At 41.1% G+C, this 18270-nt stretch overlaps 1 protein-coding gene across 3 annotated transcripts in view; it reads left to right on the top strand.

Annotated features, from left to right (window-relative positions):
* The window catches only part of SMYD2 (SET and MYND domain containing 2), a 28799-nt gene that overhangs the window by 9362 nt on the left and 1167 nt on the right, over positions 1–18270 (top strand). For all 3 annotated transcript variants that reach the window (XM_064648245.1, XM_064648247.1, XM_064648246.1), the window contains 9 exons: positions 944–1054; positions 2639–2699; positions 5143–5267; positions 8883–8950; positions 10649–10751; positions 13118–13228; positions 14980–15100; positions 15304–15478; positions 16894–17002. In XM_064648245.1, coding sequence (XP_064504315.1) covers positions 944–1054; positions 2639–2699; positions 5143–5267; positions 8883–8950; positions 10649–10751; positions 13118–13228; positions 14980–15100; positions 15304–15478; positions 16894–17002 — 984 coding nt within the window. The remainder of the gene's footprint in view (positions 1–943; positions 1055–2638; positions 2700–5142; positions 5268–8882; positions 8951–10648; positions 10752–13117; positions 13229–14979; positions 15101–15303; positions 15479–16893; positions 17003–18270) is intronic.

The raw sequence follows: 18270 nt of genomic DNA, 5'->3' as shown, positions 1-18270 counted from the left end.
TTTTCAAGTTTTCACTTGAGTCTGGTATGAAAACAAAACATGGTGCTCTCTGTGCAGACAGAACACTATAGGTCTGTTCTAACACAGTGCTATAAATGTGTGTTTGGGATGAGATATAGCAATTAATAATTGTGCTTTGCTTGACTATTCAAGTGAATAAATAAAATGAAATTTGATGCAGTCTGAGGACGGCCTGTGCCAGTGCAGATTCTTAATATGTGATTGTGTGCTATCCTTTGAAAGATTCTGTGGCTTTGGATGAAACTTGTAGAGTGCCAAAAGCCGGTGCTTTGTACCATCAGTCCAAGTGTGTATGTTCAGCTAGGACTATGCTATACATTCTTAACTAAAATGTGTTTGCCCATATTGGTGTGTCTTCATTGTCGAGCTGTACTCTTATTCTTCAACATTAAGGAAAAAATCTGATAATTTTGTTCAGAAGATTTGGGTTTGACCCTACATACACCGATTCTTGCAGTGACTGTGAATCCATTGACTTCAGAGGCATTACTCCTGATTACACCAGGGTTGTCTCAGAATGAGGGGCCAAGGTATTAAATGGAAATGAACCCAATAAAGCCATCAAGCTCAGACCTACTCTGTCCTCACGTGCTTGATCTGAACAATAAGAACTGGTGATTTATAAATCCTGTTGTCTGTTTGCTTCTTTGTCATTTAATTCTTTTTTTTCCATTGAGTAAATGAAGATGTTCTGACCTTGGCTCATCCCATGTGAATTTGTTTGAAAAAAGCAGGATAGCTGTACCCCTTAAATATGACTTAAGCTTTTGTTCAGATTTAGTGAGCGTCATCTTTTTTTTTTTTTAAAGGAAACACATTTGACTTGACCTCTAGGATCTGGCAGGACTTGCTTCATTCCCTTTTTCATCACTTTATCTCCATGGCTTTTTTTCTTTTTAGTTGTATTTTTCTATGTTTTCAGAAGGAAGACTGGCCAATGCACAAGCTCGAGTGTGCTTCCATGTGCACTTTCGGGCAGAACTGGAATCCCTCAGAGACCGTGAGACTGACGGCGAGGATCCTTGCCAAACAGGTGAGCAAGAGGCTTGACTTGGGAGGTATGCTCCTACTCTGGGTGCCAGACAAGGCAGGAAAATGAAAATTGACCGACAGTAACTGTCCCTGCAAAGCACATACGTTCAAGTTTCCTGTGTACAGAGCATGAGCAGCTGAACAAACTGACCATCAGAGCACTGCAGCAGCGTCAGGACCACCGTAGCCCAGCTGGAGACTTTTGAGGGAAGCTAACAAAAGGCTAGTGAGGTCTTAAGGTGTGTAGCTATAACTTATGTCTTAAGGTACTGTTGAACAGAGTCTGGACTTGTTTACTGATAGTGTTTCAGCCTCTGTTCCAATAGATTTGAGCTCCAGGTTACATTTGTGGGCTGGCACCAAGGCCACATGGATGATGAGAAGGAATAGTGAGACTTGGTATATATGCCTAAATTCGGAGGAATGCTTCTAGTGTTATCTGGCTGCAGGCACTGACATGTTTATGAAGCAGTTGCCTGTTGTAGTATTTTTCAGCTATAGTTGCATAGTTTTATGTAGCATACAACTCCCAGTACATTTGTGAGTCAATAACACCTCTGAGGTATTCAGGTATAAACATTTATGATTGAGTTGACTGGTGAAAGCCAGAGTTTAGGTGAGAAATCTCAGACCCTTGGTCTTTGAAGAAAAAGAATATTATGAGTAACAAAAGAAGATTGCATTGGGAACACTCCATTTCAGTGTTCCCTGACTATGAGGATAACACAAGTGCTTACAGGGAGGGGATGGGATTCATGAGTTTCAAGGTTATGCTGTGTATCTTTGTAGAGGTCTAAACTCTCTGCAAAAACAAATCCTCTTTGGAGCATATTTGTGTGATTGAGGTCTGCTTATGTGACAAGGGCAATCTGGATACTGTACATAGGGAGGATTTTGGTGGCCTGCTGGGAAGGTACCTGCATACTTGCTGTGTGTGTATATGTGTGTGTAAATATACGTGTGTGTGACTTAATTAAAGCATAGTTTAGTGATGATCCACAAACAAAATCGAACGTTAATGACAAAAAGTCATTGGAGTAAATTTGTGCTTTTATCGCTTACGGGGGGGGGAGAACCCTACATGTCATATAAAAGCTAAATATGCAAACCACAGTCCCTGAACCTCAGCTGCTGGGCCACCTGCAAAGCCATATTTAATGGACAAGATTACAAAGCAGTGGCCTTAGGCCAACAGTGGAGCGTTGCTTTTGAACTCTGTCAACAGTCAGTTTATTCACTTTCCTCAAAGCAAAGCCTGTCTTCTGCCTGCTTGCTATTGTTAGCAGCTTTCTGGGTGTCTAGAACAAAGCAAATGACATATTTAAAATACTGTTCAGTTTATGTATATAAATTTGATAGGAGTTAATCTTTGGCTGCCTAATTTGGTGTGGAGAGAATATTTCTATACCTTTACTGAGAGCAGTCAATTTAACTCATTGCTGTTCGTCAACTTTTATAAATTCCATGCAGTGTGGGTTTGGGTTTGTCTTACACTTAGGAGTTCCCAACTTATGAATGAGTGAGTACACAAAACTGCCAAATTAAAACATTTTCTTACTGTTTTTTTCCCCCCCCTTATTGTTAGAAAACTCACCCTGAAAGAACACACTCAGAGAAGCTGCTTGCTGTAAAAGAGTTTGAATCACGTAAGTAAAAAAGGCTTGCAGGTAAGCTTAGACTTAACTGTATTAATGATTTGTTTCCCCTGGCCCCACTCCATGGAAACCTTTCAGAGCATCCCACCCCTTTTGTAGGAAAGGAGCAAACAAAGAGAATTGTGGTTCCTCATTTTTTTGAAAGTGCAGTACTCTTATTTCTTTTTTTTTTTCTTGGTTGCTTGTGGGGGCTGTGAAACAAAGGTGAAAACCTAGACAGAATTAATTATGTAGCATGGTACTCTAGTGTCTTTTGAGAATTGTAATGTTGTAAAATTAAAATAGCTGGTATTTGTTACCAGGAGGCATAAAATCAGAGACAGCACAGTTGCTTGATGGTGACAGTGACTAAGGGGCTAATTGCAGAACCCTCTGGACTGTGCTTCAGTATCTGTCACTGCCAGTCAAATCTGACATGTTATATATGATTGTGTTGAAATTCCATGTCCTAAATGCTCTAAAATAATCCAAGGAAGGAGATGAGGCAACGGCTTGCTTTTAATTGGAAAACTGCTGTTTATGTCTGGTGAGGCAGAGTTACGAGTTGACCAACTAGGGGCCCAGTGACCATCCTGGGCACAGTTTTCACTGGTCTATTGTTTCTCTTTCTTGGTGCTTGGTACACAGAGACAATAGGTTGTATATTCACATTTCTCACGCTGATGGCTTCCAAAGCCTTTTACAAAATGCTGAATAAATGTAGTCATTGCTAGCACTCAAGGTAGCAGAGTAACCAAGCGCAGCAAGATTATAGTCTTGCTTCCTAAACAAAAGCTCCTGTCACTGCCTTTGGGACAATTGGGGAACAAGGGGGGAAAATGCCAACATTTAACTTTGTCTAAGGCAAAGATAATTTTTACAGGTGAGTTGATAGGATTGAGGCTGAGGAGAATATGGGTTAGTATATGCTTCTGCATTGCAGCTTGTCTTCAGTAACTTATTATTTGGGTGCTAAAAGGCTGAAATGTTTTTTTTCTGTTGCAGTGTCCCAATTGTCCTCTAGAAGCCTTTGTTTTGTTAATAAGCATCCCTGTTCCTTCTGCCTTTTTGACTCATCTCATCTCTTAGCACACCTTTACCATGGTCAGCAACTGCCTTACACTTTGCAACACCCTACAAAGGAGAGGAAAATGCATCTGGCTGTCAGCTGGAAGCTCAAAATTTCTTATTTCTGATTTGTTCTTATTCTCATCAAATCGTCCCATTTCATTTTCCTCCGTGTTTTTCGTGACTCACCTATCATTCACATCTGCTTTACAAATAATTTTCTCGTTCTTCCACTCTTGTGAATCCTTCACTTTTCCTACATATTTTGCTCTCCACTATTATTTTGAGTTGGAGAGAGGAAATGGTTGAGTTGCTGGCTCTCAGAGCAGGAGAGAGCTCATAACACTGTCACTGCGAGAGAGAGGATTAGGAACAAACTTCCCAACACTTTGCTCTTGAGGGGAGAGAGAGGGGACAGGGAGTATACCTGATCATTTAGCTTGCTCTGTATGGACCAGGCAGGAAAAGATTCAGTGGCCACAACTTTGGGATGAGGGTAAATCTCTAAAGAAACCTATAATGGAATACAGTTGGAAGGTGTGCAAGGACATTTCCACTGATATTCCTGCTGTCTCCTATTAGCCTTAGATATCTGCAGGTTAAACACACCTTCCTTGATGGTCAACCCCCAGCCCATGGAGATATGGGTATTCTCAGTCACTGTTTGTTGCCTCCTAAAGCAGGTGCCTGCAACAGGTCAGGTAGATTGCATTCCTGGGCACCCTTGTGTTATCCTCCTCTTGCTGCAAAGAGAACCCCTGTGACTAGCCCCAGTGTTGTTGCTAGATCCCTGTCACATGTGGCCACGAATAGTTGGGCCGTCTGTGCTAGGAAAGACCATGTCTTTTAAAAGCACATGGTCTTAGCAGGAGTTTGGGCTCGTTGGTGCTGATAAGAATAGGTCTGTATGAGAAAGTTTTGCTTTGTAAGTGTGCTTTAAGACAAGTGACCTTAAGTATGACTTGATACCATCATAGATGGCTCCACATAGCTCATAAGGTTGTTTTAGGCAGCTGGGGATAGCTACCCACAGTTGATAGGCTTCTAGAGGGCCAGGGCTGGCTGGGCTGTTTGCTAGAGTTAACAAATGCACTTTGAAGACTATAACCCTTCTGCCAAGAAAGGGAAATTTATGTCCAATTGCCTGCTAATTTAGAGATGTTAGAAAATGCTTTTTAATCCTTCATGTTCTTGTAGTGCACATGTGGCTTTGGCAGAAGCAGTGTAGCATTTACGGAAGAACAGGCGCTTCGCAGTAATTCCAAGTAGCCTGTCCTTGGGGGGGAGTGGGGGTTGTTTAAGTCTGGGCCTGTTCTAACCTAAGTCTAGCTGCAGTGCATGGGGGAGTTTTTCTGTTACTGAAATGGAATGTGTTCTTTGTCCACAGACATTGACAAACTAGACAATGAAAAGAGAGAGCTGATTCAGAACGACATTGCTGCTCTTCATCACTTTTACTCAAAGCACTTGGAGTACCCTGACAATGCTGCCCTTGTAGTTCTCTTTGCACAAGTAAGTCGGCTAGAGCATAGCCTGCTTAGGTGGATGGTGCTGTAGGAGTTTAGCTTTTGTGAAAGGGGGAATGTTAATGGCAACAGAAATGGTAGCTCTTTAGTTATCTTAGTGTGCTTGGTGGAGAAGATCAGCTTCGTTGAGCAAAAGTGGCTGGATGTGCCCCATTTCCATAGCGAGGGGAGAGACTCTTGTCTGCAGACTTTCTATGAGATGCTTTTCAAACACTAAAGAAAAGGAGAAACAGCCTTTATTAAACCCTATCAAAGTTAGGCTTTGATAAACCCTATCAACAGCCAAGCTGTTGTTGAACTAACATGGAAGGCTGCTGGCCTGAGACCCTGCAGAGGCAAATGCTTCATTCAGGCTTCAGATTTGTGGAAATCCTTGATGGTCAGGTCATCATTGTGTTTGACCTTCACAGGGAGTAAACTTCAGAGAAGTAGAAAGAGCAGCCTACAACTTTTATCTGGCGTGTGGCTTTTAAATGTAGTCAGGTGGTTTGCCCATCTGGAGACATGAAGGAAAGACAGGATATCTTGTCAGGTAACTTCTGATATGTCACTTCTTTTTTTCTTGCCTACTTTTCATATGCATCTAAATTGAATGTATTGTAGTGCATGGAATAATACACCAGTGGAATACTGAAAGATCAGTTTTCTTCTTTTTCCTTCTTCACTGCTAGTTTTAAACTTGTGTCTGAGTAAAAAGTTTAATATTTTGAGGTGGGGGCAAATGCTGACTATTGTGATGAAAGCTGAGATGGCAATACCCTGGTTGGTAGAGCTGGGCTGGGCATCTGCCAACAAGGAGGCACAGTTACTATTTCCTTAAAACAGAGGTACTCTTATTCTGTAGGGTAGTGGTTCTTTAATATGTTTAGTGTCTGCTTATCATCCATTATGTTGTTTTTAATTTCCTTTAAATGGCAAGGTTTTTTTCTCTTCTGAAGACTACAATTTGTTTGTGAGAGGGATACTTTAAAGACATCAGTACAACCAGTTCCTTGTGGTGCTTCTGAATATTTCTGTTAGAATGTAGCCAGAATCCTCAAAGATAACATTATTTTTGCTTCATGTCCTGGACTAGCTTTACCAGGTCATGGTACTTAAACTGACTTCTCTGAACTGCTGACTCCTAGATCTGATATTCCATCCAGTCTTCTCTATAGATGTATGTCAACCTTAGGTGTAACCCTAAGCTCATCCTGATCATCAGGTAACTATCTACCACTGTGAACATTAAAATTTTTTGAACTAAAGTCTCCAGAAGTTATCTGGATGTTTCTCAGAAGTGTTTTAAAAGGATAAAACCTTTTGAGGCATAAATCTTTCTGGAACAAAGGGAGGCATGTTTGTACTTGGTAGGTACAAATAAGTTTTCTAATAATTAGTTAACTTGACCTAAAACCAGTAGTATGACTATGTTGCTGCTCCTTTGTTTAGCTTCAACACTTACTCTGGCCTCATGTGGTCTTCTTTGCCTCATGCATTTGGCAATGTTTGTCCCTGTGGCTCAAGGCAATCTTTTGGGACTTGAATAACTCCTTGCTCATTGCTTTTAATTGGCTTTGCCTGATGTTCTTCCTTACACAGCTAAAGTGTAATTGGTCCTTTTGAGTGCAGTAAAGTTTTTTTTGTCCGAAATCCTTGCGTTTCACTGCTCTCTTCCACAGGTGTTGGCATCATTCTGCTCTCTTTTGCCCCTGTGGAACATAGCTCTTCCTCCTCAGTCTCATCTTGCCATACTCTTCAAGCAGTTTCTCTCTTGTCTCAAGTTCCAGCATCTCATCCTTTCCTTGAAGATCTTGCATTTCATGCCTCCCTTTGTGTGTTCACTTTTCCACTATTGGGAACAGCATTGAGCTCCAATATTTTGCTGATGTCTCTTTATTCCCTTTGCTTTGCCTTTTTTAGTCATGCATTGATCTGGTGAAACCAGTGATATCTCATCCCTTCTAATCCCTCCTCTTGTGTCATTTCTGTTATGATGCCTTCATGAAGTGTGTTGTCTCTGGCTTAGTGGAGGGAAGTTGATAACTCACTGCATATTTTTAAATATTTCCATGTGATTCAGAACCATCAAGTTGTTCAGCATGTCAGCCTTTGTAGCCTTATGTTCTTACTTGCTGTTGATATTATCTTTCCTTTGTATTGTTTTTGTATTGAGCAATTACATTTTGGTTTTGGCTAGTGCAGTAGCATGCTGGTCTTGAGAGACAGGGAACCTTTGGATGCTATATTGCTAAAAATAGCAGGATAAAGATCAAGCATAGATAGCAAAGATACTGGTGAGTGAATCAGAGAAACAGGGTGAACTCATCCTGAACAGTTCATACCTGAGGAGTGGCTTTGGGAAGTATTTGTGTATTTCTAAAATCCAATCCAAGATACATTTCAGCTTGTGGGACATATCACTTTGCATGGTGAGCAACCTGGTCTAGTGGAAGGTGTCTCTGCCTCTGGGGATTAGGGGAAAGAGATGGGATTGGGACTTGATGCTCTGTAAGGTCCCTTCTGAGCTAAACCATTCTATGGTTCTGTGATTATTGTGATTATCAACCCTTCCAGAACAAATACTTGCACTGTACTTGGTTGACTGTTCCTATGTCCATTGTAGCTTCAGCTGAACTTGGCCATGTGATAGCAGTTGTTTTAGTGTTTTACTGGTGCTTTCATAAAAATTTTGATGTTTGTAGGCAGATGATGGTGAATGTGGAGAAGGTTTTCTTCATGTTGGTATGTATGTGACTTGAAGTGGAAGTGGAAAAAAGTACTTGACTGAGGTGCATTTTAACCACTTAAAGTGATACAAACCACATGAAACAAAGCTGAAGTCCTGTAAGATTCCTTTGAGTTGTGTGAGAATAAAAGTAAGAAGATTTTAAAACCTGCTTGAATCTCTTCTATAAGAGAGTTTTGTGAACAAGCTCTTTTGATCCTGTGTCTGTTTAAATTAGGAATGTACTTCCTCTCATACTCTGTCCTTTTTCTGTCCCCTCCTATTCTGTGTCTTTGTTAGGTTTAAGTCTTTCTCACTGCTTTTGTTGTTTTAGTATGTGCTTTAGCTGTAGCTGATATGTGCAGTCTTTGATGAAAGATGTCATTGTGGCAGGTCCCTGCAAAATGTTCCACCAAAGCTCTGTACTGCTCCAGCCCGGCTGAGTTTGCCACCGTTTATTCCCACACTGCTCCTGGCATGTATAGTTCTGCTTTGGCCCTTTACTTGTCAAGGCCAGATGAAGTCTCTTTGCCCTGTGTCGGGGTGAGGCTTTGTTTCATGTTTGCAATGGTCTTGATTTGTCTGACGCTTTTTAGTGCTCTTTTCAAGCCCCGCTTCTCTTGGTTGGCCTTCCAAGGAGCAATCCACTAGATGCTGTGTCCTGAGCAGGTGTGAGTGTTGGACTGTCAGTTTTTTAATATCCTGTGCATTCTTTTGGATAGGGATTTTGTTTTCACTTCAGGTAGCTCCCTGTGAGTACTGGGAAGGTGGATAGAAAATTGTAAGCAAATTGCTGCAATCGTGTTTGACGTGTGAGAGTGTGACATGTGAGTGGGGAGCATGGAGCACTCAGCTGACCAGAAGCTGATCCAGCATCTTTCTCTTTTTGCTTAGGTTAACTGTAATGGCTTCACAATTGAAGATGAAGAACTCTCTCATTTGGGATCAGCCATATTTCCTGAGTAGGTTGATTTAATATTTTAAAAAATAAAATTAACTAATTTAAAAACAAATAATGGAAGTAGATGCCTACCAAAAGAAATTAATTAACCACTCAATTTGTCTTGTTTTAAATTTCTTTATTTGGCCAATAAAATGTGGCAAATTATTTGCAGCAGTTTTTCTTAAAAATGTGGTAATTTTGGTAAAATTGACTTGTCATTTGTTTTGTAACTTAGATTGTGAACTGTATTCAGGCTGATAGAAAACTGACTTACTTGGCTAGCAGGTTCTGGACAGGGACATCAAAGCCAAATGAAAAGGATTGCAGGTGACTTGCTGTATTCCCAGCTTTCTGTTTTGGCTGGGTATAAATCCTTCACCTGATGCTTTCTGAATAATATCCCTTCTACCTTTGTTCCCTCACAAACAGTAAATCCCTTTCATAACTTCTTTGAGCCTCCTTGCTACGACAGTTCAAAAAAAATGTACGAGCTTCTTAGCTTTACAAATATACTGCAGGTGTTAAGTATTAGCTGCGGTTTGTGGACAGGGGAGCTGTCTTTAAGGCCAAGGAACATTTCTTCCATTTTTAAGTCTGTCCTTCCTACTTAATGTTGTAGCAAAGGAGGGTATTTTCTGCTCCTGATCTTTGCACAGCCTGTATGAAGGTATTAGCACTGTATGCTTACTTTGGCTTCCTGGTGCGACTTAGATTACTCGTAGCTTATCTATGTCAAAGTAACCTGAAACCTACAGATGCCCAGTTAAAGCAGGATGTGATTTTGCCAAGTGCTGCACACAGGGAGTAGTAGCTAGTCCTTGCTTCACAGATTCTCCTTCTCTAAGCAAGCCTGTCTGAAGTTCGTATCCTGATCTACAGATTGGAAATTAATGCCTTGAAATTCCCAGAATCAAAGTCATTGTGGGGAGAGCAGAGTATTAAACCAGGGTGTTCTTGAAACATGTCCAACACCATCCTTTGTAAATGCTCAGTATACAAGAGTCAGATATTTCATATGTAACAGTTATGCCTGTGAGCTAAAAAGACTGAAGAGGCAATTGTTATTTTGCTAGATTGGAAGAGAAAGAACTAAAATTACACATTTCATCTGAAATAAGCAGCAGCCTGCACTTTCTCCAAGCTTGGTCATAAAGTGGATTCTCTGCTGTCCAGGTTTTTGTCTAAGTCATATGCTTGTATAACAGGTCGAGATCTCTTCCCTCCCACTTCAAACATGAAAGATGTTTACATTTGCATAGAAGCCAGTTAAAATTTTAAGACCCATCTTAAGTCATGATGCAGCAAAAACTTTTGTTTTCCTATATTTGCTTGTTTCCTTTTAGGTTAAATGTGTTTCTTTTTCTTTCTCCTCTGAGGAAAACAGTCTGTGTGTCATGCTGGTGGTAAAGCTATGTGAACATCTCTGTCATCTGTCCTATAGCGATGTAAGAATGGGAAAAGAATAACTTGCCTAGTACTGCAAGAATAGGATTTAAAAATTGTAATGTTTCATTAGCACAGCCATTCTCCATATTGTTAGAATAAATAACAGTACAATATATTTTCCCAAGGTTACCTTCATATTAAGCCTCAGAATAAAAACAGCTTACAGAGACTGACTCTTTCAGACTTACTTGTTTTGTGAAGTGGTGCTTGACTTTTTACCTTTTACTTGTGGTGGTGGTTGGGGAAAACATTTACTTTTCTGCTTTTGCAGTGTTGCATTGATGAACCATAGCTGTTGCCCAAATGTGATTGTGACTTACAAGGGAACCTTGGCTGAAGTCAGAGCTGTTAAAGAGATTGAGCCTGGAGAGGAGGTAAATGCACAGTGTTTGAATGTACTCTGTACTCATGCATTCTAAAAGTAGAATCCATTCTGTTTTTCAGGGTTCATTTCAATTAGATGACAATTTAATAATAGGGAGTAAGGATCTCCTTGTTTCTCAGAGGAGTGTAAGATGGTGCTTTGGAAAAGTTAGGGTGGCTCTGGAGGACTGTAGTCATTGTTGGAGGCAGTATCCAATTTTGTGCTAAAACAAGGGAAGGGCACCTGCAGCAGTCACTGTGTATCTGCCAGCCTCTCTCTCAGTTTACCCATCTGTAAAATGAGGCTGAGTTTACTGATGTTTGGCTGGTGCTTTGAAATTCCAAGATCAAAGCAAATTATTACTGCTATAATAGTTCCCAGTATAATAGTAATGTATTGAAATTGAAGCCAGAATAAACAAGGTAAATGGGTACAGATAAGTCCTCTGACTTCTGTTTGGACAGAGCATCCACAAAACATGGGATTTGGTCATATCACCTCAGTGGCATTTGCTGGGAAGTCACAGACACAAAAGTGTGTTTTTAGGCAGAGTGAAACTGAACAGCGATGGTTAAAATTCTGTGAAATGGAGTAAGGCTCTGGGTGTACCTTGAAACTTTTTCAGTCAAATAATGAACTTGGCAGGGAGTCTAAAGCAGCAGAGCAGCATTTTGCTTTAAGAAAAAGAAAAAAAGATGTTAAACAGAGTCAAGGAGGATGTTCAAATACCTTGAGGGAATGAAGATACAGAACATTTTCTCTGGGAATGGAGTTCGCATAGAGTTTCAGTGGCTCATTTGTAAATGTTAATTTAGTGGACAAAGTTAATGCTGGTCAAAATAACCTCAGATTTGATTTTTGAAAACTTCTAATTTCTGAACTGTGTGGTAACAGCCTATAAGAAGGGGAGGGAGGTTATTTTTTTGGATTATAGCTGTTCACCATTGTGAACAAAGTGAGTTTAGTTGCTGTGGCCAAGGGTGAAATTACTCAGGTGAGCAACTTCTTTTGATGCCATTTACTAACAATTATTTGTCTGTGATGTTGGCAGCCATGCAAATGCATTGTGGTAATGGACAAGAACTGATTCTGGTTTAAGAATTTTACCGTGGATGCACAGAGCGTATCCGGGGAGGGCGTATGGTGAGAGGTAGAGATGTGGAGTATTCTCTTTTCTTGGCGTCTTCTTCGGGTTGAGTTCTGTCTTAGAAGCTGCATCAGCTCTCCAGGACCTCATGGCTTTTGCACATTCGCTTTTCTGACACTTCAGAATTTTCCAAACGTGAGCTCGTGGTTGTGCATGGGTGCTGTGCAGTCTCACAGCCTGTGTCTCCATCTTCAGGCGCCGTGTAGCCATTGCAGTGCAACATTTTAAAGTTTTTTTTCTGTAAATGCGGTTCCTGCATTTGACATGCTTTGAAAATATGGAAGGGAGGATAGGAATGTGGGAGAAAGTGTGAGATGACACACTCACACTTTCACTTAAGAAGAAGGTGTACTATATGAAATTACATGTAATTTGATTTTTAAAGAAACCTTAAGCATAAAGACTGAACAAAGCATTTCAAATACTATAAATGAGGAAATGGAGCTAAAGCTGTTCCTTGTCTGCAGAATGATCAACTGCACTGTGCATAGGATGTGTTTCTTGGGGGAGATCTCGTTTTAAAGGCAGAGCATTAAAGCTAGTTACAGGGGTTCTTTTCTGAAGACCATTGAAATAGAGGAAAACTTAAGAATAGTGTATATGAAGGGCCTTTAAAATGTTCAAAAGCAGGTTTTCTTTGCTTTAAAATATTGCTGCTGAAGTAAATCTGATATTCATTCTCCTTGAACTGGAGCACTGGGCCTCTCTTCTTTTCAGAGATCTAAAGGTCTTGTCCTAAGTTTCTAAAGCTACTAGTGACTGCTGTTGCCCCAATTTTTGTAGATTTTCAGAAAGAAAAAATTGAGATTCCAGCCTCCAAAAAACCAGGCCACTGTAATTTATCCTAGGCTGGATACCTGAAATCATTATTTTACTTCTGAAAAGTAGATGTATCTTTGTAGTCTGACAGGAGCCTGAGATTTATGCTGTGATAGTTTCCTTATCCACACCTGAATCTTGCTGTCCTGGGTATAAGCCAGGGTAATATTTGAGGGAAATTCCATAACTAACAGGAAAGGAACACTTCTCTGTCAGACTGCATTCACAAATGACAACTCCCAATGCTGCCAAGAGGCTTGGAATGTGAGGGAGCAAGCAGGTGATGCGGCTGCAGGGGTCCACAAGTTGCATGAATATGTAGCAGTCATACTACATACACCAGAACTAGTAGTGATAAATATGTTTAGTGACACTACTTCTCACTAACTGCTTTGTTTTTTACTGTGTAGATTTTTAGCAGCTATATTGACCTGCTATATCCCACAGAAGACAGAAATGACCGGTTAAGAGACTCATATTTCTTTAATTGTGATTGCAGGGAGTGCATTACAAAAGAAAAGGTAATACAATTGGTGTGAAATATGCTTTTAACTGTCAAGGCACCTACCCGTGTCCTTAGATGTAATTTCCTATCTGGTTTAATTACATTTTGGAAAGTGGAATAATAGGGGGATGGGGGTGATGGGTTTGTTTTTCTCTCTAGAAGGCTTTCTGATACTCACTCTTTCCACTGTCATCATGACACATCAGGAAGTTTCCTGGTAGAGGCCTATCTAAAGTTGAACTACAAAGCAAAGATGAAAGTATTGTTAAAAGTAGATAATTACACTGTGTCTAGGTCACCCGACCAAAAGAATTTAGCTCAGAACTCTTTTTTTTTTTTTTTTTTAAGTACTTGTTTTCTACCAACTCTCTGCAAGTAAATCTTGCTTGGGGAGCTTCTGGGGTCCTGTTCTGGGGTAGAATACTGCTGCAGTTCCTGGCTGGGGCATTTCAGTCAATTCCAGGTGAACACTGTATGACATCACTGGATGGTTTAGAGACCCAGCAGAATCTGAGAAATGGCCTTTCCTGGAATGCCATCATATCAGTCTGCTCACGGACAGGGTGGTCCTGGGTCACAGTCCCTTGTGAATACGCAGGGCAGAATTATGTTCATGAGACATAAGCTTGTGCCCCTCAAAGGACAAAGGCAGACATCCAGACAGTGTTCCTTAAAACAAGGTTTTAGGTATTTTGAAGAAAAGCACTTGGGAAGAAGAGGCCTCTGCAACCATTTGGACCTCCTTCCTTGGAGGCCCTACAAGATCAGAGCTTTGTGTGGATCATCTGTCATTCCAGACAAGATTAGTGTGGCTGGCAGAATCTGATCCTTTAGTTCTACATCATTTTACCTCCCATTTTCACAAGGTGTCCTTATAAGAGCTGGTTCCCAAGCTGACCAGACAACCATCTCCTTCTCCTAAATGGTGTCATCCTTTGTAATTTTTTTTCCAAAATAGTACCTAATGTTGTTGCTTCAGGCCATTCTGTTGATACCATGTTAGTTGTGTTTTTCCCCAGAGTTACCTTGATAGTTTTGCCACTGAGTTTAATGAAGCCAAGATTTCATCTGTGATTTTCAACAATGTGCTACTCTTCGAGTCACCTGTCACTCAGTCTCCTTCAGCTCTGGAAAGAGTCCCCTGTAGCCCTCTTGGCTGGCAGATGAAATAATAAAAGAAAAGGAAATCGAGCAACAGTGTGAAGCTTAAGCGAAAGATTGTCTCTAGATTGCAGCTGATTCTTCATGAAGCAGTAAGGTAGATAGAAAGATAAGAGTAAGTGGAGCTGTCCAGCAGAAATAACAAAATATGTGGAAATGTCGTTTTTTTCTGCAGATATGAAGGATCCTTTTCTGCATTTAAGATCATGTCATTTTCTACAGAACTAGATGGTAAATCTAAGGTATTTGAGCTTTTATAGCCTTAAAATTTAATTTGTTTTAATCCCTAATCTCTCAGAAGCAGTGAAATTTCTTATGTAAACCTGCTTTCATCACAAAATCAAAAAGCTCTTCGATCTTTCAAAAGAAAGGGACTTCAGGGAAGTAGAGAACGGCAGATGAACTGGAAGGCCAGAGGATTCTAGGATTCCTAGCCAAGGCTTTAGAGAAAAATTGCAGGTGCACATTCTACTTTTGTTTTTATATTCTTTGAAGGGCTTAAGTTCCCATCTGTGTCTTTTTATTAGAGTAATTTTGTGTAGCAGGTGCACCTTTATTTTTAGGGCTTGGAACTTGCCTTTGTAAGGTTCATTGTGTTTCCTTCAGGATAAAGAGAAACTGGAAATCTGCAAGCTGAATGATCCTCCATCGGCAGAGGCGGTACAAGACATGATCAAATATGCCAGGAACGTGATTGAGGAATTCAGGCGAGCCAAACACTACAAATATATCCTTTGTCTCACCCTGACTCCTCTGGCTTGGTATGTGACATAAAAATCTCACCTGCTGGACTTCAGAAGTACTTGCAGGAGAAATACACTGACCAGTAGAAATTAAGCTTACCTCTGTCCTCTTTGTGTCTGAAGGCATTACCAGGTAGTTATATAATGAGAGGCCATCTATTTATTGGGTTCCTTGACTTCTTCCTACCCCCTGGTGAATTACTGGAGATCTGTGAGCTCAGCCTGGACAAGATGGGTGCAGTGTTTGAAGACAGTAATGTTTATATGTTACATATGATGTACCAGGCCATGGGTGTCTGTCTCTACGTGCAGGACTGGGAAGGTGCACTGCGTTATGGGCAAAAAATTATCAGACCATACAGGTAAATATGAGAGAGTTTTGGGTTTTTTTAGTGCTTTAATTCAGTAGTCTGAAGAATTAAGACAAGTTTGGGCAGAGATCACTTCTCTCAGTATGTGTTGTATAAACATGCTACCTATGATATCACTACTCAAAAAGGAACATTAAAATGCTAGGACAGTCTTTAGTTACTATCAAAATGTGGTCTTCAGTGTAGAAGGACTGACTTTGAAATCCTTGCTTTGAGTTCTTAAAGTAATTTTGTGCCACCTTGGGTGCTGTGGTAGTTCTGCTTAGCTAGAAAAATCCTGATTTTCTTAAATATCCTAATCTTTTACTAAAGCAGAGCTTCAAATTGCATCTGCAGTCAATATTTTCTATAAGGTCATGGAGGCAAAGCCTGTGTTGTCGTCAGCCTCCCGCAGTGTCCCAGTCCTTTCTCTCCGCTGTAGCACAGTGAGCACGGCTACAGGAGAGCAGAGCCCTGTCCCAGGGCTGGGGCCGAGCGGCAGAGGGAGCTGAAGCCGAGCTCAGCTCCTGCGCTCGGGGGCGGAGAGTGCCCAATGTCCCTGATCTCCGCTGCCCTAGAGCTGGGGGCGTGGGAGAATGCACAGGCTGAAACCCTGTGTGGGGCAAGGCAGCACACACAGCCTCTGCAGAAAAAATTAATACTCTTTCTGATAAAATTGTCTGTGTTTTTACTGTAGTGATCTCTTTCATTAGAGCCAGCCAGTTATGCGCTGTGTCTGATCCTGCCATGAATCTCCCAAACAGATTCTCGTCTTGAGACATGACTTTCTTGCCAGCTGGGGGGAGCACAAGAAAAGCTCTCCCTTTGGAGCAGATGCCAACGTAAAGTCACAGATCACTTGGCAGAGAGCAGTGATACAAAGAAGGAGCCAACATTCTCCGTCTGGGGGCTCAGTACTATTTATCTTCCCTGGGACTTGCCCAACTCCTCTGGCTCTGAGCCTGGCATTCCAGGTCAGCTCTGCTGAACTGGACTCTGCTAGCTCAGTGTGTGCGAGTACAGAGTGGCATGTGTGCCGTACACACTGCGGAGGGCCCCTCGCTTTCCATTCCACCAACTATTGTACAGTTCACAGAGCTACTTCTGCGAGTGCAGGGTGGCTCCAAAAACTCATAACAATGCAGTCTCTTTCTGTAGCTGGCTAGATTAAAACTAGTGGCAGAAAGTCATTGCCATCTGACAGCTGTTCAGAGGCATATGGTAGTTTCAGTTCAATTCCCAATTGACAGGCGTCCCCATCCTAGACACAATTGGCACTGACTCTTGGCAGTCATGGCAGAGGGGATGAGCAGTGAATGGGCAGGGGCAACGAGAGGCAGCTTCTTGCCCCCTGAGAGGGAGACGGGCTGGGAAAATGCAATGAAACTGCCAAGTTTGATAAAGCTGGTTTTCTTTCTCTCCTGCAGTAAACATTATCCCTCCTACTCGCTGAACGTTGCCTCCATGTGGCTGAAATTAGGGAGACTGTATATGGCGTTGAATAACAGAACGGCTGGAGTTAAAGCCCTGAAGAGGGTATTTATTTCCTGGTTTTTTCATTAATACCAGTTCAGACATGGGGTCATTGAAACACTCTGTGCTTCTCTGTCAGTAAGCCTGGCTTGGTGGGAAATGCACCATTTGTTAATATATTTGGTTACTGGATTTTTGGCTCGGATTTGATTTTTCTAGAGATGTAGTATAGGTCTGCTCTAGCAGACAGGGAGTTTTACCTTTTCGCAGTGGGCTGATACTGCAGCAGCTGGAGTGAGAATTATGCTTAAATATTTGCTCCAAGTTGTTCACTGAGCTAGAGCTGCACTCGTGTAAATGAAGCAGAACTATAGCTTCTCCTCATTTGCTGGGTAAGGACAGAAAAAATGCTTGGCTCTTATAAAAGGCACATAGTGTTTCATTGAAGTCTGTGATTTCTATATCCAACTTAAACTAGGCATGCTTTTGGTGGTTATTTGTTCTGGAACCAATTGATTTTTGCATAGCTGAAGGGAATTCAATGCATCTGGTAATGCTGAAATTGGCAAATACAGCATTTGGTTTTACATTTTTCTTCACCCCTTTTTATTAGTCTGTTCCTTATTCCTTAGCTTTTTATTCTTTTATTTTTTTATTAGTCTGTACTATGTTTCTTGACGTTTTCCCCCCTCTTGTTGTTGGACAGAAGTTTATTTTAGTTTCTTAAGCATCAGTGACTACTGTAGCATATAATGGCTCATGGAATGTCACAATGTATTTATTTTTTCATCTTTTTAGATGCTGGCAAGTTTTTAGCCAGCAATAACAGAGGCATCCAGCCATGGTGGCAAGATGCTACAAGAATATATGCTCTAAAATTTAACTGTTACCTGGTTTGAAATTAACATAGGTTTTCCTTCCCTGTAGTGTTAAACCTTTGAATAGAAATGGGAACTGTGCCAGTAAGAGCACGGGATGGGGGGTAGGGAACTGTTAGGTAGATTTGTTGGCAGAGTTAGTTTCCTAACACAAACATTTTCTAATGACTCACTTCCAAAAGCTGTCTACAGGAACTGCCCAAAGTTATCCCAGCCCCTTATGTTTGGGATTTAGTGGAAAAACAAACCCATTGTTCTCTGTCAGTTTGTGAGCAGCTCATCCAGAAGGCCCTCCTTTCTTCTTTCAGGCAGGAGGAGGAGTGGAGTTATTTCTTGCTGCTGCTGAGGTGGAACCAAAAGCCTTTGCTGTATTGACTTAACAAATACAAGAGCATAATTGCATAAAAGTTTCCCAAGGAGAAAATGACTAAATGCTCAGAGGGCTATTCCTTG

This window comes from Pseudopipra pipra, chromosome 3, assembly GCF_036250125.1.
Source record: "Pseudopipra pipra isolate bDixPip1 chromosome 3, bDixPip1.hap1, whole genome shotgun sequence".
NCBI classification, from domain to species: Eukaryota; Metazoa; Chordata; class Aves; order Passeriformes; family Pipridae; genus Pseudopipra; species Pseudopipra pipra.
The sequence above is the reverse complement of the archived record's forward strand: the minus strand, read 5'-3'. Positions and strand labels throughout refer to the sequence as shown.